Consider the following 24,483-nt stretch of genomic DNA (forward strand, 5'->3'; position numbering starts at 1 on the left):
CCGGCCCTCTCTGGGGGTGAGCTGTGGAGCTGGAGCCACCGCTGGGTAGAGCCTCCTCTTGCTCAAAGGGGCTTGGACAGAGGCGTGGAGGGTGGGTCTGGGGGGCATCACTGGGGGGCCCCACCGTGTGAGACGTGCTCCAGGACGGGATGGGCCTCCTAGGGCCGGACCCGGCAGGGCTCCTCGGAAGTGCCCATCGTGAGCGGAAGAGGGTGGGCTCCCCCCGTCCTGGCTGAGGGGACAGTGCTTGAGCTTGGGTCAATGTTGCACCACCCCACCCATCACCCCCTGCCACCATGGATCTTGGCAGCCCAACAAGGTGGGGGGGGAGGGTCCAAGTGCCAGAGCCCCCAAGCTGCTCAGGACCAGCCTGGCTGCTGGAAGGGAAGCCTCTTGAGAGGGGTGGGGGGTGCTGGCAGCTGCCCTCCTGGGCTGGCAGCAGAGCCAAGGGCTGCCTCCTGGTCAGGGGCCGGAGCCGGACCAAGGCTGGTCCTCTCTCTCGGCCAGGCAGGGAGCTTGCCTCTGCTCCAGCGGCTGCTTGGGCTACCAGCCACCCTGTGGCTGTCCCTGCCAACCACAGCCCAAGGAGGGTCACCTGGCGGTCACCTAGTCTGACCCTGACTTCCCACCCACCACCACCCCGGCAAGGCGGGCCCCACAAGATGCGAAGAGTTCTGGGGACTCAAAAGACGACCACACAGTTGGGTGGAAGATCTCCCTCTTTATTTGGCTGCCGGCGGGTGTCGGGTCGGGAAGGGGCCCCCGACAACTCAGGCCAGGTCCTCCTCCTCCTCCGGGCAGCCCAGCCAGTACTTGGCGATGGAGCGGGGGTACCTGGGCTTCACCGTATCCACACGCCTCGTCTGCAGGTTGAGACGGTAGTACTTGTCTGGGGGGCGGGGGGGAGAGAGAGGCCAAGCGGTGAGCATCGCCCCGGGAGTAGGATTGCCCCCCACCCACCCCGACAAGGACCGTCGATCTGTCCGGAGCTGGAGGGACCCAGGGCCTGTCTCCGTAGCAGAAAGCAGCTTCCGGTGCCCCAGGCATCCCCAGAGCTTACGGCTGGACATGGGTCTGACAGAGAGAGGGGCATGGAGTCGTGCACGGTGTGGACGGTGCTTTTCCCGCCCTCTCTCTGGCTTAGCTGCTGAGTGCTGGGAGATTCAGGACAGGCCAAAGGCTTCCGGACACACGGTGTGGCGGAGCACCTGCTTTGCATGCAGAAGGTCCTCCCAGGTTCAGTCCCTGGTGGCAGCATCTCCCTTCAGAGATGGGGAAAAACTCCTGCCTGGAACCCAGAAGAGCCTCTGCCCGTCCGGGCTGACAGGCCTGAGCTAGACGGACTAACGATCAGACTCCATAGGCAGCCACTTCCTCTGCTCCTAGCTAGTGGCCATCACCGCTCCTTGTGGCAGTGAGTTCCGCAGGCTGGTTATGGGGTGTGTGAGAGGGAACATCCTTTCTGCCAAGGGACGGAAGAACATCCCATCCCCCCCCCTGCTGGTGCTGTCGGCAGGCCAGGTTTGGGGACAGCACAGATGGTCCCCCACCCCACCCCGCTAGAATCAGGCCGGCCTTCCCAGCCCGGACCCACCTTCTGCAAAGAAGTAGACGCTCTGCAGGGGCTGGCAGGGGGGGTCGCTGCCCCACAGCCAGTCCAGGTCGGAGGACTCCGAGCTGGCTTCGTCCAGCCAGTCCCAGGACGGGGGGTCCCAGCGGCCCCAGCGCTGCCGGTTGCGGTACCGTCTCCGGTGCTGGCGGGAGGGCCTCTTCCCGGAGCGGCGCTGGGGGGCCCTGCGGGACACGTAGATCCGCCCCACCATGGCCGCATCCAGGCGCGGCAGCTGGGCGGGCAGCCCCTTCCAGTCTCTGAGGAGGGGGCGTGGCCTGCTGGCCCCACCTGGCAAGGGGGAGAGCCGCCCATGAGGGACCCCCACCCTGGCCCCAGAGGCGGCCAAGGGAGGGGCCGGCTCTCCCCCAGGCCAAGGGGCTCTCTCTCTTTCGGCCGGGGCAGATCCAGATGTTTCCCCTGAAGGTGGGGTTGTGGGCGTCCCACCTTCCCAGCGCTGGGGCCCTTTTTGGGTTTTTTTTTTTTTTTGGAGAAATGCAGGCCAAGGGGCAACACGCCTGGCTGATCTTGGGGTCGGAGAAGCCTGCTCTCCTCACTCAGGGGCTGGGTGCGCCCCCCACTTTGGACTGTGTGCCAAGGTCAGAGGCCAGGAGCAGGATGGAGACCTGGGAAGCCCCAGCTGGGTAGGACCCCCCCCCCCAATTCTGAAGCGGAGGTCTGAATCCGGGTCCAGGTGTGAGTCTTTGCGTGGGGTCCAGCCCCCCTCCCCACTTACCCCTTCGCGACCCCCCAAAGAGCAGCTGGAAGACGTCGTCCCAGGAGTCGTCCTGGAGCAGCGTGTAGTGGTCAAAGACCACCGAGGGGGACGTCTCTTCGCACTGCTGGCGGCTGGGCTGCTTCGTGAAGTCGTAGGACCAGTATTTCTTCCCTGCAAGGCAGAGGCGGCAGCCTCCTGATGCTCTGGACCCCCCGACCCCACACACACACACAATCTCTCTCCCTATATATCTATCTCTATTGGGGGCGACGAGCGGCCCCCTGGAGTGGATCGGGGTGAGCGTGGCGAGCTGGGCCTCGACTGGGACATCCTGGATCCCCGCCTCTGTAGGGCCGGGAATCGCCAAGCCCAGGAAATTGTGTGTGTCAAGAAAGGGATGGTCCTGAGCACTCGGGGACGAGCCGGCAGGGATTCCTCGCCGGCCCAGCTAGTCGCTTTGACACTTTTGGCTTTGACACTTTGGCTGCGGCAGGCCCCGAGAAGCGGAAGGTCTCCCCCGGGCGGCCGCCTCTTCCCCGTCCCTGGGGGCCTGGGCCGTGCCAAGACCCACCGCGAGGAGGGGCCTCCGTGCCCCCCACTCCCCCCCCCACCCACCCCGAATGGCACCAGCCTCCCCAGCTGGCTCAGCGCCCCCAGCGGGACCCCACTGGCCGGCGGAGCTGGGGAGGAGGGCAGCCTGCCCAGCCCCACACCTTGGAAGAAGTAGACCCTCTCGCTGGCGAAGTAGTTCTGGGCGGGCAGCGCGAAGGCCGCGTCCACGCCGTGGGGGATCCCCTTGAAGCCGTCCGAGATGTTCCGGGGGTACTCCGGGTCCAGGAGGCCGTCGTCGAAGCGCCAGTACTGGCTTCCCTGGAGGAGGAGGAGGAGGAGGAGGGTTAGGGTTAGGGTTAGGGTACCCTTGGGGGGGGGTGTCTTGTCGAACCGGGGAAGGTGCCGAAGGAAGAGGGCAACCCAGAGGCCCCGGGGCCGGGAGCACCCTCCTCCATCCCGAGGGGAGGCAAGGCTGCTTCCGGCCTCTGGGGCTGGTCCATGTGGACAAGAGGCGGCTGAGGGGGGACGTGGCGGAGGGGGAGACAGCTAGGCATGGCGTGGAGGGGGGGGGACAGAGGTGATGGTCCCCCCTCCCTCCCTCCCTCCCATTAGAGCCAGGGGGCGTCCCCTGAAACTCAAGGCTGGGAAAGGGAGGACCCACAAGAGGGAGTCCTCCTTCACACAGCACATCATTGATCTGTGGAACTCTCTGCCACAGGATGTGGGGGGGGCACCAGCTTGGATGAGACACATGCATGGAGGACAGCAGGCCGGTCAGTGGATGGCTATGGGTCCCTCTCCAGCCTCGGAGGCCCGATGCCTCCCAATCCCAGTGGCAGGAGAGAGGGAGAGGGGGCCTGCCCTTGCTGCTTGCATCTGCGGGGGCTGCTCCCCAGAGGGGGCGTCTGGTGGGGGGCCGCTGTGGGAAACAGCAGGCTGGACCGGATAGGCCTTCTTGGGCCTGACCCAGCCGCAGGGCTGCTGTTCTGTGCTTGTCTTTTGTCTGGGGAAATAAAGACTACGGGGAGACCTGACAGAGGCATGGAAAGAGTGGGGAGAGAGAGGGGGGGGGAGTTCTCCTCCCTCCCTCACCACCCTCGGACCAGGGATCATCCCATGAAGCTGACTGCCAGGACAACAGCCCTGGCCCGCCCCAGACCGTGGGGCCTTCTGGGCCCCCCCGTCTTGCTTGGCTTGGTCTACGGAAGCAGAGAGTGATCAGCCCCCAAGCAGCAAGCACACTGTCAGCCCCACTGAAGGGCTTGGAGGGGGGGCCCCAAAGGAGAGGGGCTGGGGCTGGCTGCATCCAGGCTGGGGGGGGGGGGGCTGAGGGTTGGGGGGGGCTCCCCACCTGGAAGAGGTAGGTCTTCCCCTGGCAGTTGATGCGGGTGAAGGCGGCGTCAATGGGGCCCGGGATGCCCCACACTTCCTCGATCAGTTTGGGATAACCAGGCCTGGCGCTCTTCTCGTCGAGTTCGTAGAAATGTCGCCCTGGATTGAGGAAGGAAAAGCGGAGACCATGTCGCCGGGGCGGGCACGGCGGGGCGGAGACCGTCCAGGGCCTCGGGAGCTGCAGCTCAGGGGCAGAGAGGCCTCTGCCTTGCACACGGGAGGTCCCGGATTCAAATCCTGGCGGCAGCAGCATCTCCAAATGCGGCTGGGGAAGACGCCTGCCTGAAACCCTGGCAGGAGTCTGGGCAATCCTGTGCCAGAGGAACCCACTGTTCTTGTGGGGATGGGGCCGTAGCTCAGGGGCAGAGAGGCCTCTGCTTGGCCGGTGGAAGGCCCCTGGTTCGGTCCCAGCAGCAGCACCATCTCTAAGTCCAGGGGCAAGAGACCCCTGCTTGAAACCTCGGGGAGCTGCTGCCGGTCAGGGCTGCCAGTCCTGAACTAGGTGGACCAAGGGCTGGACTCGGCCAAAGACCTGCAGATGGTGAGTCTGAGGGCTCGCTCGGAGGAGGAGGAGGGGGGGGGATCCTACTGTACCACGGAAGGCGTAGATGGAGCCGTTCTTCAGACTGGCAAAGGCATCGAAAGGCTTCCCGCTGCACAAGGTCTCTTCCGTGGAGTCCGTGGCCTCGGTCCCCCTTGCTGGCTCTTCTGTCCCCCTTGCTGGCTCTTCTGTCCCCCTTGCTGGCTCTTCTGCCCACACGTACTCGTAGCCAGTGGTGGCCTCTGGGGCCGGGCTGGTGGTTGCAGGCCGGACGGTGGTGGTGACGTTGGGGAGGTCGGGGTCGTAGTAATCCGGGTATTCATCCTCGGGCTGCAGAAAGACGTCTCCGCGGGTGACTGTGGCGGGGAAGGAACGGCCGTCACAAGGGAGGCCGGCACTGGTGGTTAGGGGCTCAAACCTTGCCTGCCCCATGCGGGGCCCGGGTTCAAATCCTGACCAGCGCCGGGCTCTTCTCATCTTAGGGGAGAAGAGCCAGCCCTACAGCCGAGCATGAAGTACCCCCTTTGCTAAGCGGGGTCTGCCCTGCTTTGCATTTGGATGGGGGACTACACGTGAGCACTAGGAAGAGATTCCCTGTACGGAATGGGGCCGTATCTCAGTGGCAGAGCGTCGGCTTTTGCACGCAGGAGGTCCCCGGTCCAGCCCCTGGCAGCATCTGCAAGTAGGGCTGGGAAAGACCCCCGCCTGGAACCCTGGAGATCTGCTGCCGGTCAGTGTAGACAATCCTAAGCTGGACAGACCAAGGGTCTGACTCATTCGGTGGCAGCGTCTTATTGTCCTACCCAGACCTCTAAGACGGAGGCACAGACAGGAGCGTGAGCAAAGGCACGCTCCAGAAACCACGGAAGGGGGAGGAGCTGCCCCCCACCCCCAATCTCTTTGGCATCTAGCAGGGCACCCCGGGTCGAACCTTTGCTCTTGCACGTGGCGGCGTAGTCGGTACAACAGCTCTGGTAGTAGATGCAGAGGTCGTCACACTGGCATTTCTTCAGGGCGTCGAACCCCAGGTCGCAGCGGCCCTCGCAGGACTCTGGGGAGCAGCGGGGGAGAACCCCAAGTGAGGGGAGGGGAGGGGCGGCAGGGTGGCCCTCGGGGCAAGGGGCCCGCAGCTCCCTGGGGGGCCAGGGCTCCTCTGCAAGGAACGGAGCGTCCGGGAGAAGAGCTGGCCTTGTGGGCAGCAAGCAGGAAGGGGGCCCTTCGCTAAGCAGGGCCCACCCTGGTTTGCATTGGGGTGGGGTGGGGCTGCAGGTGTGAGCCCTGGGGCTGCTGCTCCTGCCAGCTTTGGCATGCATGCAGAAGGTGGCAAGGGCCCTCCCTGGCAGCATCCCCGACTTGTCCCCGGGCAAGATCCTATGAGCCTTCTTGGTGATTTCCCACCCGCTTCCCAGTGATGCCCACTTCCAGCTCCAAGTGGGGCGGAGATGGAGAGTGGGGCACTCACCCTCGGCAGCGAAGGCCAGCGGCAGGGTCACCAGCAGCAACAGCAGCCTCATGGCGAGCAGCCGGGCAGGCGACCGTCCTTGTCTGACTGGAGGAGGAGGTGGTGGTGGTGGTGGTGGGGCTCCAGCAGCCTCCCGCTGCAGCAGCCGCGGAGCGTGTTTGTTCAGCCGGCCCTCCCTGTTTCGGGGAAGCAAACAAGGCCAGGGGGGTCATTGTCCGATGGCAGGCCCATCCATCGGGCAAACAGAGGCCGGGCCGGTCTTGCAGCTGCAGCAGCGGAGGAGAAGCGTGAATGCTGCTTTGCCCTCCCGGAGGAGGAGGAGGAGGAGGAGAGCTGGCCTTGTGGGTCGCCAGCAGGAATGGGCCCCTTGGCTAAGCAGGGTCTTCCCTGGCTTGCATTAGAATGAGCCAGTGTGGTGTAGTCGTGGTTAGAGTGCTGGACTAGGACTGGGGAAACCCGAGTTCAAATCCCACTTCAGCCTCATGAGACTTGCTGGGTGACTAGACTGGAAACGAACACCGGCAGGAATGCCAAAAGGAGCCGGGACTCTGGAATAAACCAACGGATACATCATTCCCTAATGAAATCAGAGTCTCCCCTTCTCTGAATGTTTTTAAGAAGGACCTAAAAACATACCTGTTTAGTCAGGCTTTTAGTCCAGAGTTTTAAAGTTTCGGTTTTAGAGTTTTTATTGTATTCTAAACTGTTGTAATGATGTTAATGTTTTAATGGTTTTATATGGTTGTGCACTGCCCAGGGACATTGGTGTGTGGGGCGGGATATAAATGTACTAAATAAATAGATAAAATGTCCCTCAAAGAGGACAGCCGTGGGTTCATTGTTACTCGAACCCTGAGCCTTTGCTCTGTGCAAAGGCTGCAGCTTTTACCCTGATCATTTGGGGGTAGCCGTGAAGAAGAGGTGATAACTTATTTGTTTGGCATTCCAAGGTTTTTAAATTGTTCTTGAATGTTTTTGATTGGTCTAAAATGGTCTTGAAACTTTTTAAAAAATTTTAACATTCTAAAATCCACCCTCAACATAGCATCCCTCCAGTGACTGATGCTGGTGTCTATCTTATGTTTCTTTCTGCGTTGTGACTCCTTTGGGGACAGGGAGCCATCTTATTTATTTATTCATTCTTTCTCTATGTGAACCGCTTTGGAAACTTTTCCCGAAAAGCGGTCTATAAATATTGATGTTTTTTTGCATATTGTTTAAATCCGTTTTGTGTTAAACGGGGTTTGTTTTTGTTTTTTACTACTTCTACAACAAATATTTATCTGCCACTTTTCAACAGCCGTTTCCAAAGAGGTTGACACAGAGAAATGATCCATCAACAATAGACCAGATGGCTCCCTGTCCCCAAAGGGCTCACCATCTCAAAAAGAAAGATCAGATCAACACCAGCCACAGTCACCGGAGGGATGCTGTGCTGGGGACGGAGAGGGCCAGTTGCTCTCCCCCTGCTCAGTCGTCGGGAGAACCACCCCTTCAAGAAGGGGCCTCCTGGCCCAGTTATCAGGGAACCGCGCCCTGCAAACACGGCGTGGTGGAGTTTGCTCTGGATCGATTCAGCCTCGTTACTGATTCATCTGAACTCGGGCTGCCCCTTCTTCCAGCTCCTGCCTTTCTCTCTCCTCCTTTCCCTCCTCTCTGGCTCTGATTCACTTCGGGGGCAAAGAGCAGGCCAGTGACCAGCCTCTTACGGCCCTTTCTGAAATGGCTCGAGGCTGCTCGATGGCTCAGGGTTGGGCATCTGCTGTCTGGGCAGAAGGTCCCCCGTCCAGCCCTGGGCAGCATCTCTGGGTAAGGCTGGGAAAGACCCCTGCCTGGGACACTTTGGAAAGATGCTGCCAGTCAGGGTCGACAGTCCTGAGCGACAAGGACCAAGGATCTGACTCAGCAGACGGCAGCATCTTCTTATGTCACCTCTAGGAGAGGACAGGAGCTCCGTGCCGGAGCCTCTGCTGAGCATGCAGAAGGTCCCCCGTCCAGTCCCTGGCAGCCCTGCTCGGTACGGCCGGGAAACACCCCTCTCTGAATCCTCGGAGAGCCGCTGCCAGTCAGTGTAGCCCGTCCTGAGCGAGATGGATAAACGGCCAGAGTCACTCTTTGGCAGCTTCGTGTGTCCCTCTTCCAAGTGGCAGCGCACCCCAAGTTCAGTTCCCGGCAGGATTTCCAGGGAGGGCCGAGAGAGACGCCTGCCTGGAACCTGGGAGAAGCGGCTGCCAGTCAGAGCAGAGCAGGCCGGCTGAACTTAGGCCCCCCAGCTGCTTTTGGACTACAACTCCCATCATCATCATCATCCCCTGCCACAGTGGCCAGGGATTATAGGAGTTGAGCAGGACCCAGGGTGCAGCAGATTGGAGTAAATGGCCGTCCACTCAAAGGACCAAGGATCTGACTCGATATAAGGCCACTTCCTGATAAGAGCTGCAAGCTTTCATTAGTTCGGTTGACTAGTCTTTAATGGATTAGTCTGTCAATGAGGGCTGGAGTCCATCGATCATTCCCTCCAGTGCCCACTTCATTCGCATTGAATGGAGCCGTGAGCGAACCACTCGCTCTGCATCCACGCCTGCCCACGTTCCTCTCTGCGGCGTGTCGTCCGAAGCCGTGGGTTTGGGATCTCGGTTTTAGCGACACGTCTGCAAGCAGGAGAGGCCGCAGCAGGCCGTGCAGCGGGATCACGGCACCTCCAGCTTCTGCTCCCTGCCTGCTTTTCTGCCCGTTCCAAGGGGTCCCCAGCGGTCAGGCGGGGTCGCTGCTCCTTCGTCCTCAGCCTGTGACCCTCCCCGCGGTCTGGAACGCGGTCACCGCCCAAGACACAGGACCTGCAGGGGTCCTGGGGAAGGCGGTTCCACCCAAGCCACAAGTAATCACGCAGGGATACAGGGCCCTTGTGCCAAGCCCGACCCCGGGCCCCCCTGGCTCCGTACCGCCTTCACTGACTGGCAGCAGCTTCTCCAGGGTTTCCAGCAGGAGTCTCTTCCAGCCCTGCCCGGGGTTGAAGCTGGGGCCTCCCGCAGGCCCAGCAGAGGCTCTTCCACTGAGCCTGTGGCCCCACCCATCCAAATGCGAACCAAGGCGAGCCCTGCTTGGCAAAGGGGGCCATTCACGCCTGCTGCTGCAAGGCTGGCTCTTCTCCCCCCAGTTAATGGGCTCCCAATCCTGGTCTGGCCGGTCTGAGGGGCCGCTTTCCTCTCCAGAGCAGGCTTGAGCGTCCAGAGCAGGGATTAGCAGTCAGAGCCTTTAAGTGGATTCTAGTTCTGGGGCAGGAGCGGGGGGCGGGGGGGACGGACAGACACCTGCCCGGCTCCAGCCGGTTCAAGAAGAGTCGCCAATCCCTGGACTCGCTCCCCTCACCGAGGCACCAGCTGGCCCCGGGGTGCGTGGATGGCCCCCTTGGCTGAGCAGGGTCTGCCCGGGTGTGCCTTGGCGTGGGTGACGACGTGTCAGCCCTCTCTGCTGTCAGACAGTCAACAGCAGCAACAATTCCTATACTGCTTTCCTGCAAAAATCTCCAGAGCGGTTGACAGAGTGGATGAATGAATAAGGGGGCTCCCTGTCCCCCAAAGGGCTCACCATCTTTAAAAAAGAAAGAAACACAAGACAGGCCCCAGCAACAGCCACGGGAGGGATGCTGTGCTGGGGCTGGATAGGGCCAGTTGCTCTCCTCCTGCTCAAGGAAGAGAATCAGCCACATTCCCCTTAGGGAGCGGGGTCATCGCTCAGTGCCTCTGCTTGGCACGCCGAAGGTCTCCCAGTTCACTCCCCGGCAGCAGCATCTCCTGGTAGGGCTGGGAGGGACCCCTGAGCCTGGAACCCCGGAGACGCTGCTGCCAGCCAGTGTAAGCAGTCCCGAGCTAGAAGGACCAAGGGTCAGACTCTGTACAAGGCAGCTTCCGATGCCACACCTGCACGCAGGCAGCCCGAGTCCAGGGTCCTGAGCCCGTGACTCCCAGCCATCCACCCCTGCTGTTCGCGGCTGAAACCCAGTGCGGCCCTGGTCGCCCCTCCCAAAGAAGCTGCCCGTTGGGCCCGTCCCCAAAGGATGGCAAGCCGTGTTACCTGCACACGCCCCCCTCCCTGAGGGCCTGGACTCCGGCCTGCGTTTTCTGGGGCCAGACGGGCCACGCCGCGCCACACCGCCCTCCTTGCTGCTGGCCCGGCTCTCCGTCTCCGCAGCAGCCGGCCAGAGGATTAGTCTGGGTGACGGACTGCGCTCCTCGGACAGCCCGGCTTGGCTCCAAAGCTGCTGCAGACGCAGCCAGGCAGAAGTGGCCTCCCAGCGAACGCCAAGCCCGCCAGGCACCTGCCCGATAGGAAAAAGGGGGGCGTGGGGTGTCTGTGTCTGTGTCTGTGTCTGTGCATCTCCCGGCAGGGCTGCTCCTGCCTGCAGCCATGGGCAGCCGCTGCAGCGAGCTGGGCCCAGCATCGAGAACTGCCTGATGCCTGGAGCCCGGCTGGGCTACACCTCCTCCCAAGAGCGGGAGCATCCGGGAGAGGAGAGGAGGATGCTGTTGCCCTGGCAACGGAGCAGCCTCCTGGCCGAGGCGGTCCTTCCTTGGGAGGGGTGACATCAGCGCCAGAGGAGGGGAGGAGCAGGAGAGGTTGGGATGCGGCGGATGCTGCGGATGCTGCTGCCCGGAGAGCCCTGCATCCCCAGAGTCTAGCAGCCCCTCTCCTGGCCCTGCAGCCCTTTGCCCTGCTGCCTGCCTGCCTGCCTGCCTCCCATCCCTGCTGCCTGCCTGCCTCCTCCTCATGCAAACCGCCTCTCTCCCTGCCCTCTCCGCTGCTCCCCCATCCCTACCGAGCGAGTGAGCCCTGCAGATGCCGCTGTGACCTGCCCCCCTCCGCATTGCCCCCCATGGTCCTGCCCCTGCTGGTTTCCGCCTCCAAGCTGTGCCGCTTGGCCATGGGCAGCAGCCTGGAAGCAGCCGCCGGGCCTGGCCCGGGCAGCCCGTGGGGGGGCTGGTGGGCAGAGGGTTCCTCCCCGGAGGCGGCCTCCCCCACCACCGCGGGCCTGAGCAGGGACATCCGGGAGGCCCTCCACCGGGCCCTGCCCGACCTCCACCAGGCCATCTCGGCCACCAAGCAGGCGGTGGGGCCCAGAGACCTCCAGTGCGGCATGGCGGCCATCCTGGCCCTGGTGGAAGAAGCCTGGGTGATGCCGGCCGTGGGCCGGGAGGTGGCCAAGGGCCTGTGCGACGGCATCCGCCTGGAGGGGGGCCTGGACCTGCTGCTCTCCCTGCTCCAGTCCGCCGATTTGGAGACCAAGTGCCAGGCGGGCCGGCTGCTGGAGCAGATCCTGGTGGCCGAGAACAGGCGAGTGGGGAGGCGGGGAGGGGGGTGGGGTGGGGTGGGGTGGGGGGCCATCTTGGGCTGCCAGCACGGGCCCATCCCCTTGGCGAAATAGGGGTTGCCTTGGCTTGCACTGGGAAGGGCTCTTTGCTCCCTGAAGCAGCCTTATGGTGCAGGCAGAAGCTCCCCCGGGCCAACCCCTGGCAGCAGCATCTCCGGCAGGACGGGGGAAGACTCTTGCCTGGAGCCTGGGAGAGCGGCTGCCAGTCAGTGTAGGCCGCTGGATGGACCAAAGAGCGGCAGACTCAGTCGAAGGGGTTCATGAGGCGACCGCTCTTCACCGGTCAGTCTATAATTCTGAATCATTAGATCATTCCTATCACCTTCAGGAGGCCGCTTTGGGCATCAGGGCCATCGCTCGGTGGCGTGGTCCCCACAGCTCAGTTCCCCCCCCCCTCCGAGGAAGCTGCCTCCTACTGAGTCAGACCCTTGGTCCACTGAGCTCGGCATTGTCTGCACTGGCTGGCAGCGGCTTGCCAAAGCTTCAGCCAGGAGTCTTCCTTGCTTCCAGGGACTGAACCTGGGGCCTTCTGCATGCAAAGCAGACAGGGTCGGGATGGGGGGGTTGATTTTTGCAGAGAGAAGCGGCATGGCCGGAGCCAGCCCTGGAAGCAGGGATGGGCCGGGCTGTTTGTGCAGAGAGAGGCCAGTGTTGGTGATGGGTCCCCTCCCTTGCGCTAGGTAGACACTTAAGAGCTGCTCGGGATAGGAGGTTAATTGGGGAAATGCATTAGGCAGCCGTCCTCCGCACAGAGGGAGGACAAATCCACCGGGTTGCTTCCTGGCACAAGGAAGTGGCCGCGCCCGCCCCGCTCCCTCATCCCTGCGGTGGGAGGGGCGGCTTGTCCTGTTCCATGCGGCCAGGAACAGCCTGTACTGCGGCTTGGGCACCGTGGGTTGCCTTTAGGGACAGGCAGCTGGCAGCCCCGCAAAGATGTGGCACCCCAGAGGCAGAGGGATGCGGGCTGGCGTCCAGAGCAAGGACCCACTGCCAGAGAGAAGCGGAGCCGGACTTCCTCGCTGGACCATTGTGCAGCAGGGAAGTGGCCGCTTTCGACGCTCACCCCTTCTGGAGGAAGCCCTCTCTGTGCCACCTGGAAAGATTGATGTTCACATTCATTCATTCATTTATTTAACACATTTTATACCACTCAAAACTCAAGTCTCTGGGCGGTTTACGATTAAAAAATATGCCCCCGAGGGCTGTGCGACCCTCGGGGGTATATTCAGGGGTGGCCTGGAGGCCTTCCGGAGAAAGGGGAGGGTGTCAAACTGCACCCGCTTCCCTGCTGCGCCCGTGCAATGAGTGGGGAAGCTCTGTTAGGCCGCTCTCTCGCTGGTACCCCCCTTGCCTTGGATCACGCTGTCTCCTGGCATGCAAGCTGTGGGGCATTTCAGTGGTAGAGCCGCCTCCTCCGCTCTGCGTGCAGGAGGCCCCAGATTCATTCCCAGGCGGCAGCATCTGCAGGCAGGGCTGAGAGAGACCCCGGAGCCTGGGACCTTGGAGAGCAGCTGCCGGTCAGGGCTGGGCAGACAACCCCGAGCGAGACGGAGCGACGAGGGTCTGACGCGGCCGAAGGCGGCTTCCCAAGCTCCTAGGCAGGAACGACCTGCTGCCCTTCTCTCCGGCCCTTGTTCAGAGACGCTCCCTCCCCAGACTCTGGTTCGTCCTCCCAACAGCCCTGCAAGGTGGGCTAGGCTGAGAGGTGGTGACTAGTCCGAGCTTTATGACGGATGGTGGATTTGGACCAGGGCTTCCCTTCCGCTTACGCAGAGTCAGACCGCTGGCCCACCTCCCTCAGGATTGCCTGCTCTGGCTGGCAGCAGCTCTCTGGGCTTGCAGGCCGGAGTCTCTCCCAGCCCTTCCTGGAGATGCCGTCTGCATGTGGCCCCGACCCCAAGGGGGGACTTGCCTGGGTCTCCCATCCAGGTGCTGGCCACACCAAGACCTGCTTAGCTGCAGGAAGGTGTCTGCGGTGTCTGCCCTGAGACCGGGCATCCCCGAAGCACTGCAGGAGGGGGCAGGCTGGAGGCATCGGGACACTCGGGGCTGCCTTCTCTAGCTCCAGGTCAGCACCAGCCAGCCTGGGTGAGCCAAGCGGTTCCCGAAACAGATGGCCTCCCCCACCCACTTCCCGGAAAAGGGCGCCTGGCTGCAGCTCTCCCTCCTCACGGGCTCCAGCCGACAGTGCAAACGCCTCCAATGCCTGAGATCCCCGCCAAAAGCAGAACACCATAGAGCAAAGCCCTGGCTTGTGTGTCTGTGTGTGTCTGTGTGTACACATGCACACAAAGCCGTCTTGCACTGAGTCAGACCCTTGGTCCCACTAGCTCAGGACTGTCTACCCAGACTGGCAGCAACTTCGCCCAGGCTGCAGGCAGGAATGTCTCTCTCTGGAGTCTCTGTCTTGGAGATGCTGCCGCCAGGGATTGAACCTGGGACCTTCTGCAGGCAGGTGCTTGTTCACTGAGCTGTGGCCTCATCCCCTAAGAGGAATATCTGACAGTGCTCATGCTTCTAGCCTCCCATCCAAATGCAAACCAGGGTGGAACCTGCTTAGCAAAGAGGACCGTTCATGCTCGCTGCCACAAGATCGGCTCTCCTCTCTCTTACACACACACACACACACACACCCTCCCACGCCAGCCCAGCTGAGCTAAACAAAACAAACAAAAAAGTAAAAGTAAATAAAGTAGAAGTTTTTTAAAAACTCAAAAGATCAGCCTCACACACACATCTGTTAGGAACCTGTTTCTGCCCCAGCTGGTGTCAGGAAAGGAAAAGGTTGCCCGCTCTTCCAAAAGTTGCCCTTTGTCCGAAAGTGTGACGTCCCTTATGTAGCGTTTGCTTCGGCTTCCTCACAATGTCCTGTTTGTCCGATCTCACACCGTGCCATGAAAATGGATTGTGTGACTTGATTATTTCTGAACGTACCGGCTGACATCCAGAGCGAGGATGCCGGGAGTGCAGCAGGAACGCAGCCTGACAAAACTTCCCAAAGGATTGCCTCTGAAATACGTTCCTAGGCCATCGTTAACAAGAAATTGTTAATTGTGAAATTCCTAGGCCATCGTTAACAAGAGGCTTTTGCTAGTACTGCAATGGATATTTATGGACCCCTTTTCCACCCAAGTTCTCCAAGTGGTTTGCAGAGAAAAATAAATAACAAATAGATAAGAGGGCTCCCGATCTTGAAAAGGAACATATGATAGACCCCCAGCAACAGCCACTGGAAGGATGCTGTGCTGGGGACGGATAGGTCCAGTTGCTCTCCCCCCGCTGAATAAAGAGACTCGCCACTCTAAAAAGATGCCTCTTTGCTCAGTTAGCAGGGGACTGTGGACATTTGAAAGTCGTATGGACGGCTGTTTTAATTGGTTTTCTAAGGCTTCAACTGTTGTTGCGTTTTTCTTTGCAAACTGCCCAGAGAAGCATGAAGGGGCAGTCTAGAAAAGTGAGAGGTGCATCAGTTACGTCAAAGTGGTGGCTTTTCAGACACGCCGCTTCCCCGGGGCTGTGCGACCCTCAGGGCCTTCTTCCTGGGGGCGGAGAGGGTGTCCAGACCGCCACTGCCGCCCCCCGCGGCTGCACCCCGGCCGTTCATTACAGAGTTCTGTCCGGCGGCTGCTCTCTCTCTCTCTTTCTTGCTGCCTCTTGCTCGGGATGTCCGCCCCCATTTCTGTCCCGGTTTTTTCTGGCCCTGCATCCCTGTGGACTGGGGCCGACGCCCGGCGGCTCTCGGGGCCCCAGCCGGCTCTGACCCCCTGCCCTGTCGTCTTCTGTGTCTCCAGGGACCGCGTCGCCCGGGTGGGGCTGGGGGTGGTCCTGAGCCTCTCCAAGGAGCGGGACCACCCTTCGCTGGCCCGCAGCACCTCGGGCATCCTGGAGCACATGTTCAAGCACTCGGAGGAGACCTGCTTCCAGCTGATCGCCCACGGGGGCCTCGACACCCTCCTCTACTGGTGCCGCGGGAGCGACCCGGCGGTCCTGCGCCACTGCGCCACCGCCCTGGCCAACTGCGCCATCTACGGCGGGCCGGCCAACCAGCGGCTGATGGTGGAGAAGAAGGCGGCCGAGTGGCTCTTCCCGCTGGCCTTCGCCAAGGGCGACCCCCTGGTCCAGTTCCACGCCTGCCTGGCCATCGTGGTGCTGGCCACCAACAAGGAGGTGGAGAAGGAGGTGGAGCTCTCGGGCACGCTGGCCCTGGTGGAGCCCTTCATCGCCACCCTCGACCCCGGGCACTTCGCCCGCACCCTGCTGGGCAGCAGCGACAACAGCCAGGGCCGGGCGGCCGACGACCTGCAGCGCCTGGTGCCCCTGCTGGACAGCTCCCGCCTGGAAGCCCAGTGCATGGCCGCCTTCTACCTGTGCGTGGAGGCGGACATCAAGGCCCTGCAGAAGAAGACCAAGGTGCGGCTGGCGGGGCTGTGGACGATGGGCTTTGTGGTTGCTCTCATCGCTGAGCAGGCCGCTGGTGGAGGGAGGGCGGTTGAGAGGCGTACATGGGGCGGGCGTGGGTGTGTGTGTGGTGGTTTTGGTTTTCTGGCTCTCGCTACTTGAATCCAAGACTAGGTTTCCCCCCCCCCCCAAGTGGTTTGATAGAAAGCGGGCCTCGTCTTGCATTCAGAGTCCTCGTCCTTCGGGGTAAATAGAAGTATAACCCGCCTTTAACCTTAAGGGGTTTGTCTTCAATACAGAGGAGTCTTGTCTTTAGCTAGTCATGGGCAATTTTCTAAAACGAAGAGCAACAAGGATGGCGACGTTCTAGGTCTTTGCATGATGTCTCGTGGTAGCACACACCTTTTGCCTGCAGAAGGTCCCAGGTTCCCTCCCTGGCAGCATCTCCTGGTTGGGCTGGGAGAGAGACTCCTGCCTGCCGCCTTGGAGAAGCTGCTGCCAGTCTGTGCAGACAACAATTGAGCTAGAGGGACCAAGGGTCTGGCTCAGTATATGGCAGTTTCATATGTTTATCGGGAACGTCGACAGTTCAGTGGCAGAGCATCCGCTCTGCAGGCAGAAGGTCCCAGGTCCAGTCCCTGGAGGGAGGCCTCTCCAGGGCGCTTCCCGATTAAGCCCGGCCGCAGGGTCACTGCTGCAGATCTCCTCAGTGTGCTTCCGCACTTCCTGGGTGGTGACTCCGGTGCGGTCCCTGCAGCACTGACAGCGAGGGGCCCTTCCCATTGCCGCTGACGCCTTTCGGGTTTTATCCTGGCGTTAGAGTGCTACCACGTTGCATGTGCATGACAAAAAAGTAGCTGTCTTTTCCTGTTGTCGGCGTTTGCGATTCTGGGGGTCGTTTTGAATACGATCCTGCCAAGCCGAAGCCTTTCAGCCCTCTTGTTGCGTGGAATCTGGAAGGCGCCCAGGTCGGGCAAAACTCCCGCCGGGAACCTTGCAGAGCTGCTGCCCGTCGGTGTGGACAAAACCGAGCTCGGCGGACCAGAGAGCTGGCCCAGGCTGGCAGCCCGGGTGGCCTTTGACTTCGGCCTCGTCATCGATACCGGCTCTGCTGATGCCGCCAGCCTCTCGAAGGCCTTTCCCTGGCTGTGGCGGCTGCAGCACTGGCCAGGTGGGCCCTTTGATGGGGGGCTGGACACAGCCGTCCAAGGGGCGTCTCTCACCCCAGCTCTTTCCCCGCCCCGTCCCCCCTCCTGACCTGCAGATTTTCGACGAGATCGGGGCCATCCAGAGCCTCAAGAGGATCGTCTGCTACTCCGCCAACGGCACCACCTCCGCCCTGGCCAAGAGGGCCCTGCGGGCGATGGGGGCGGAGGTGCCCCGCCGCCTGCTGCCCACCGTGCCCAACTGGAAGCCTCCGGAGGTGCAGGAGTGGCTCCAGCAGATCGGCTTCGTCCAGTCCTGCCCCAAGTTCCTGGTGAGCTTTGCAAAGGGGCGGCCGCCGGGCAGGACCAGGGGAGGCAGCCCAGGGTAGGAGGAGGCTGATCTGCCTTCGGGAAGGGGCGGTCCTCTTTACTGAGCCAGGGGAGAGCAGCTGGCCCTATCCGTCCCCAGCACAGCAGCCCTCCCGGGGCTGTTGTGGGTGTCTGGCTGATGTTTCTTAGACCGTGAGCCCTTTGGGGACAGGCAGCCATGGAATGAATGAATGGATGAATGGATGGATTTCTGTATGTCAACTGCTCTGGGAACTTGGGTTGAAAAGCCGTCTATAAATACACGTTGTATTCGTAGGAGGCGCCAGGTTAGGAGGGAGAACTTGGCGGGGGGGATACAGCTCCCCCCCACCCCGCCCCAGGCCCTTGAGAGAACAAGGCCTGCAGAGGAGGCAGGGCATGGTCCCCCCCCCATGGATGTAGATTTCCCCACAGCGCAGTCTCTTGGGATGCTCCTGGCTTGGGCTGCGGAAATGACCCCGTCTCCCTTCTGCCGGCAGGAGCACCAGGTGGACGGAGACCTGCTGCTGAGGCTGACCGAGGAGGAGTTGCGGGTGGACCTGGGCATGGCCTCCAGCCTCACCCGCAAGAGGTGGGGGGCGCGGCTTCCCGGGAGACCGAGAGGCAAGGGGGAGGCGGGGAAGGGGCCTGGAGGGGCAAAGATCCTGCCTCTGCTTCCCACTCCGGTTGGGTTGTTTTGATGTCCTGGATCAAGTCATCCATCAGTCGATTTATGTGCAGCCTGGAAACCATTTAAAAAGGGGGAGGAGGAGGAGGAGAAGAAGGGTCATGGTTACAGCACCAGGGAGGGCAGTCAAAGACCAATCCCACGTACAATTTGTGTCTTCCAGGCATAAAGACCCCCACAAGGCAAACCCCTGCCCCATGGCCACAAAGCCACCCTTCTGACAAAGATCAGTTTGCACGTTTTTGGTTTTTGATCCCGAAGAAGCTGCTGCCAGTCAGTGAAAACCATACTGAGCTGGCTGACCCGACTCAGTAGGCAGCCACTTCCAAAGGGCAGGGCATCTGCAACAGAGCCCCTGCTTGGCATGCAGAAGCTCCCAGGTTCAATCCCTGGCGGCGGCGGCGGCAGCAGCATCTCCTCCAGGCAGGGCTTGGAAAGACTCCTGCCGGAAATCTTGGGAAGCCGCTGCCAGTCAGTGTAGACCACACTGAGTGAGACGGACCGAGGGCCTGGCTCCGTATAAGGCAGCTTTGTACATGGCAAAAGAGGCCGCCGCTCAATGGCTGAGCGTCTGCTTTGCACGCAGGAGGAACTCCTGGCAGCTTCTTCAGGTTGTCCTGGGAAAGACTTGGGGGTCGCTGCTGCCAGTCAGTGTAGACAGTCGTGAGCCAGATGGACCCAGGGTCTGTCTGACTCAGTAGGAGGCAGCATCTGGTGTCGACGGTCTCGCCCCATCAGCTGACACACACAGCGCTGGATCGTAGCCCCCCTGCAGTCCCCGGCCCTGCGAAGATTTATCCCTGGGGAGGGACAGGGGGCCCCACGGGTGCTGCCCCCCCACGGCCGGGGCCTACTCCTCCCCACGCTGGTGGCCCCATCCCGGCTCCTTCCCGCCTCCCCAGGTTCTCCCGCGAGCTGACCGAGCTGAAGACCCACGCCAACTACTCCACCTGCGACCACAGCAACCTGGCCGACTGGCTGGGCCACGTGGACCCCAAGTTCCGCCAGTACACCTACCCGCTGGTGACCTGCGGCATCGACCGGAACTTCCTGCACCGGGTCACGGAGCAGCAGCTGCAGGAGGACTGCCAGGTGGAGGTGGGCTTCCACCGCGTCCGGATCCTCTCGGCCGCACGCGGTGAGCGCCGAGGGGAAGACGCTCCCCGAAGCCCTCTCAAGGAGGAGGGCTGGCTGGCTGGCTGGGGGGCACCCCAGGGCCTCCTCTAGACCAGCAGGGATGCTCAACCTTGGGTCTCCAGATGTTGTTGGACTACAGCGCCCAGAATCCCTAGACATGGCCCTTTGTGGCTGGGGATTCTGGGAGTTGTAGTCCAACCACATCTGGGGGCCTAAGCTTGAGAAACCCTGCAAGCAGGGATTCTCCACTGTTGGATCCCCAGGTGCTGTTGGACTCATCCCAGCGGCCTCATCCCCAGCCCCAGCCGCCTTTGGTGGTGGTGGTGGTGGTGGGGGGGGGGTGATGGGAGTTGAAGCCCAGTCACATCTGGGGACCCAACGCTGAGCATCCCTGATTCTAGACCGCCCGGGACTTGCCTCGGGGATTCAAGAACCAATCTTGGCTGGGAGGGACCATCTTTGTTTCCTCTCTGTGTCAACCACTTCGGAAACTTGGGTTGAAAAGCTGCATACAAGTGGCGGTGGCGCCGGCAGCAGCAGCCGCGGGTTCCCAGGGCATCATCTAGCCCACCCCACAGCCCCGGCCCCAAAGCAGCTGCTCCTCCGAGCTTTTGTAGGAAACAAGCCCTCTTTTTTTAAGAGAGAGGAAAGAGGTCTGTTTGGACGGATCCAAGGGGGAGCCTTTGGGGAGCAGTGCCAGTGCTCTTCTGCTCGTTCCTCCCGAGTCCTTGCGGACGCTCAAGCACGACTTCCGATGCCTGGAAGGGTCTGTGGGCCGCTGCGTCTGCCCAGCTCACCCTGCCGTTGTCTCCTCGCCAGAGATGCTCCACTCCCCGCTCCCGTGCAGCAGCGGCAAGTCCAGCTCCGAAGGGACAGATGTTTTCATTAGCTACCGAAGAAGCACCGGATCCCAGCTAGCCAGGTGGGGAGACTGCTGGGGGTGGGTGGGTGGGGGGGTGTCTGTGCGCGCATGCGCATGTGTCCATGCATGTTCTGCACCTGCCAGCAATGCTGACTGTACACCGTCTGCCACTCTCAAGACTAAATCAAGCTTTTTCAAACCAACACACCAACAAACCCAAATGAGATCGAGAGATTGGAAACCTAAAAATGGGGACTTCTCCAGGATATGGATGCCTTTGTGGGCTGCCGCCCAGGGTCCACCCGCACTCTGTGCATGCTCAGTCGACGGGCACCGGAGCGAAGGGGAACCCAGTGCTGCAGCCCCCAGGAGTCTCGTTCCAAACGTGGCTCGTGGATAGACTGCCCCGAGAGAGAACCAGACCCAAGGCTATGGGAGGCACGAAAGCTTTCGCGTAGGAAAAGAGAAACGCGACCGGAGCCTACATTTTAGTGTAAATCTGCCTGAGCCATTTTTGGAAGGGCGATCTATACATGGAATGAATGAATGAATGAATGAACAAATAATACAAGGTTAGCAAGCCCCAGGAATCCCGTTCAGAGCAGAGCACCACCTCTCTTGAGTTGCCTGCAGGGAGTTGGTCTCTAATCTCATCGAACCCATCAGCCAAAAACACAAGGAGGGAAGAGCAGGAGGGTTTCCAAGCAGGTCCGTCTCCAAACAGGCAAAGGACGGAGCGGCATAATGGCCCAACGAGGCTCGGCAGCATCTCGCCTCTGGGCTCTGTCTGCAGACCGGCGACACCCTAGCCAGCTCTCTCTAGGAGAAAAGGGGCATGTATTACAGTTTAAATTTTAAATTAGTTTCCACTAGTGTTTATGAGCTGAAATCGGCATGGATTAAAAAGGTCGTTTAAATGAGTTTAAACCAGCATTGATTAGTTCCAGGTTAGTTCAGTTAAATGTCTTAATGGCCTTTCTGCATGAGAGCCATGCAGTGTCTCACTGCAAGGGAAAGCCCCCATTTGCACGGAGAGGCTTTCTTCTTGCATGCAGGAGAGGCTCTGTTGCCAGGCTAGCTAAAGGGCACCTCCAGGGTCAGGAGCAGTCTACCTCTCGGATGCTTCCTGCGCTGGCTGGCTGTTGCTGGAGACCGAGTGCCCGGCTGCCCCACGGAGCATCTGGCTGGGGCTGCCTACACCCTCCCATCTCTTTCTCCATCAGCCTCCTGAAGGTCCACCTCCAGCTTCACGGCTTCAGCGTCTTCCTCGACGTGGAGAAACTGGAGGCCGGGAAGTTTGAGGACAAGCTGATCCAGAGCGTGACGAGCGCCCGCAACTTTGTGCTGGTCCTTTCGCCCCACGCCTTGGATAAATGCATGGGGGACGCCGAGTGCAAGGACTGGGTCCACAAGGTGAGGCCTTCTAGAAGGGGTGGGGTGGGGCCAGGGGGGATCTGGAGAAGGCCCTGCAGCATTATTTTCCCATTGTATCTCCCGCTCTTCCTCCAAGGAGCCCAGAGCGGAGTACTACATGCTTAGGTTTCTTTCTCACAACAACCCTGTGAAGTAGGTGAGGCTGCGAGTGAAGTGACCGGCCCAGAGTCTCACCCAGCAAGTCTCATGGCTGAAGGGGATTGGAACTCGGGCCTCCCCGGGCCTAGTCCATCACTCCAGCCACTACCCCGCGGGTGGGATGCAGAGCAGAGGAGTCAGCGTTTGGTTTCTCTGCAGGAAATTGCCACCGCCCTCAGCTGCGGGAAGAACATCATCCCCGTCACGGACCACTTTGAGTGGCCCGACCCGGAGCAGCTCCCCAAGGATATGAGCGCCGTCCTGAAATTCAACGGCATCAAGTGAGTGGCCCCAGAGACGCCCCAGCTGATGGGGCAGGGGGGCGGAGGGCACCAGGGCCACTGCAGGTGGAGGGGCAGCAGGGCGCCCACACCTTGCAAAATGCAGCTTGGCCTCGTGTTATATTTTGCAATGCAAAGTTGGAGAGCCCCCTGTGGGAGGCGGCTGTAACTGGAGGAAGAAGATCAGCAGAGCCAGGACGGCGGTAGCGAGCAGGAACTGTCCTCTTTGCTAAGCAGGGTCTGCCCTGGTTTGCATTTGGATGGGTGACTACATGGGACGTGAGCCCCGCCTGCTGCAGGAGATTCCCCTTAGGGGATGGGGCCGTGCTCAGGGGTAGAGCGTCTGCTTTGCATGCAGGAGGTCCCCGGTTCCACCTCTGTCAGCATCTCCAGGTGAAGTCAAGTGTGCCGCTGAGTTGGTGCCGACCCCTGGCGCCCACAGAAAAGCCATGTGGTTTTCTCTGGTAGAACACAGGAGGGGTTTCCCCTTTGCCATCTCCTCCCGCACGGTAGGAGACGATGATGCCTTTCGGCGTCTTCCTATATCGCTGCTGCCCAATAGAGGCATTTCCCAGGGGAAACAGACCAGCAGGGATTTGAACAGGCAACCTCTTGCTCCCTAGGCAAGCTATTTCCCCGCTGCGCCATTAAGTGGCTTATTTCCAGGTAGTGCTGGGACATAATCTTAAATATCTATATTATTTCAATTAAAGATCACATCATTATGTGTGATTACATTACACGTCCCCTGCTAACTGAGCAATGTGGCACCTTTCTAAAATGGCGATTCTCTTGAGTGAGGCAGGAGGAGAGCAACTGGCCCTCTCCATCCCTCCAGTGGCTGGTGTCTCTCTCATGTTTCTTTTTTAGAGTGTGAGCCCTTTGGGGGCGGGGAGCCATTGTATGTATGTATGCATGCATGTGTAGGTGTCTCTCTCTGTGCAAACTGCTTTGGGGACTTTTGTTGGGAAACGGTCTATAAATATCCGTTGTAGTCATACATGTAACATCATCAAGGAGTCAGAATGCCTTGGGAACCCTGGAGAGCCGCTGCCTGTCAGAGCGGGCAGGGCTGAGCCAGACGGACCGAGGGTCTGACTCAGCCGACGGCAGCTTCCTATGAAACTTCTAGGAAAAGACTGTGGTCTGGGGGAACTGTCTGCTCCGATGAAAGGCTGGGGTCTGGGGGAAGCCATGCTAGGCACGTTCACCGCACAGGCACCTCGGAAACCGCCTTGGTCCGTCGAGCTCAGTCTGGTCTACACGGCTGGGCAGGGGTTCTCCGCGGTTTCAGCCCCTGGAGAGGCTGGAGCGATTGGCCCAAGGAGGAGGGCCTTCTGTCCTCGGAGCAGATGCTGCCGCACGGGGCAAGCGACCCCCAAGCCAAGCCTGACGGGGTTCCCTCCGGCCGGGGGTCTCTTCCCTGCGCGGTCAGCCTCCAGGAGAGAGCAGCTCGGACTCCTCCCCGCCCCACCCACCCACCCACCCCCCTGCTCAGCGGTGTGTTGTCTTCCTCTTGCCCCACAGGTGGTCCCACGAGTACCAAGAGGCCACCGTGGAGAAGATCATCCGCTTCCTGCAAGGACGCTCCTCCCGGGATTCCTCTGCCGGCTCAGAGAACAGCCTGGAGTGTGGGCTCCCTCTGGGGCAGGCCTGATCCTGGAAGGAGCTGCCCCCACCGAGGGAAGGGGCAGGTGGGGCTGAGGAGGAGGAGGAGGAGGAGGCGGCTGGGGGGCTGCCCTTCCTCATGACCCGGCTCCTGTCCTGCCGTCCATACTTGCTGCTCCCCTTACGGACGGGCCACGAAGGGGAGGGTGCTGACCTCTGCGGAGAAACGCGCCCCTTCCTTCTCCCCTTGCTTGCGGCGTCCCCCCTGCGGCTCTCCGCCCTCTTTGTGCCTGCCGAGACCCCTCCTTGCTAAATCCAGCGGGGTCTTGTTTTCCAAGAACCACTGCCCTGCCATTGTTGACAAGGAGAGCGAGGCCACGACCGGAGGCTTCTGGACGATCCGGGGGATGATTAAAGAATAAAAGGTCTGGCATGGACAAGAGGCCGTGCTGGAGAAGGCTTAATCTGTTCCTATCCTCTTCGGTAATGGGTGGGTGGGTGGGCCATGTCCAACGCAGAGTCCTTTTCTAGTCCGGTCAATGCAGGACATGGACCACGGCTGCTGGTAAAAGTGGGGCAGCAGGGAGGGGGCGGGAAGTGTGCTATGGCTGGAACGTCTTACTCCTGTTCGGTTTGCAAGCAGCTCCACCCTGCAGACAGCTTTGGAAACGAAGGGCTACAGAGGGTTTGGGGTCCCCTACAGTGAGTTGGGGCGGGGGGGGAGGACATCCCTATGATGGGGACGGTCCCAAGCCCTTGACCCAGCAGTGGGAGGGGCTCAGCTTGGCCAATCGCGGCTACA

General features: G+C 61.0%; 2 protein-coding genes across 4 annotated transcripts; one reads left to right on the plus strand and one right to left on the minus strand.

The window, feature by feature from the left end:
- Positions 1–701: 701 nt before the first annotated feature.
- VTN (vitronectin) lies at positions 702–10,875 on the minus strand. 3 transcript variants are annotated; one of them, XM_053275331.1, is made up of 9 exons: positions 10,349–10,875; positions 6,275–6,450; positions 5,744–5,863; positions 4,866–5,168; positions 4,231–4,370; positions 3,041–3,197; positions 2,346–2,498; positions 1,595–1,900; positions 702–889 (listed from the first exon to the last, which is right to left on the minus strand). In XM_053275331.1, exons 1-9 carry the CDS (start codon positions 10,858–10,860, stop codon positions 771–773), a joined length of 1,986 nt encoding a protein of 661 aa, XP_053131306.1. In that variant the 5' UTR covers positions 10,861–10,875; the 3' UTR covers positions 702–770. The 3 variants fall into 3 exon arrangements, with proteins under 3 accessions (XP_053131306.1, XP_053131307.1, XP_053131308.1); XM_053275332.1 differs by lacking the exon at positions 2,346–2,498; XM_053275333.1 differs by lacking the exon at positions 1,595–1,900.
- SARM1 (sterile alpha and TIR motif containing 1) lies at positions 10,834–24,145 on the plus strand. Its single transcript, XM_053275334.1, has 9 exons — positions 10,834–11,605; positions 15,434–16,052; positions 17,305–17,517; positions 18,034–18,125; positions 19,124–19,359; positions 20,178–20,280; positions 21,444–21,633; positions 21,952–22,073; positions 23,601–24,145. Exons 1-9 carry the CDS (start codon positions 11,148–11,150, stop codon positions 23,728–23,730), a joined length of 2,163 nt encoding a protein of 720 aa, XP_053131309.1. The 5' UTR covers positions 10,834–11,147; the 3' UTR covers positions 23,731–24,145.
- Positions 24,146–24,483: the final 338 nt, after the last annotated feature.

The sequence above is a fragment of the Hemicordylus capensis genome, chromosome 12, assembly GCF_027244095.1.
Source record: "Hemicordylus capensis ecotype Gifberg chromosome 12, rHemCap1.1.pri, whole genome shotgun sequence".
NCBI classification, from domain to species: domain Eukaryota; kingdom Metazoa; phylum Chordata; class Lepidosauria; order Squamata; family Cordylidae; genus Hemicordylus; species Hemicordylus capensis.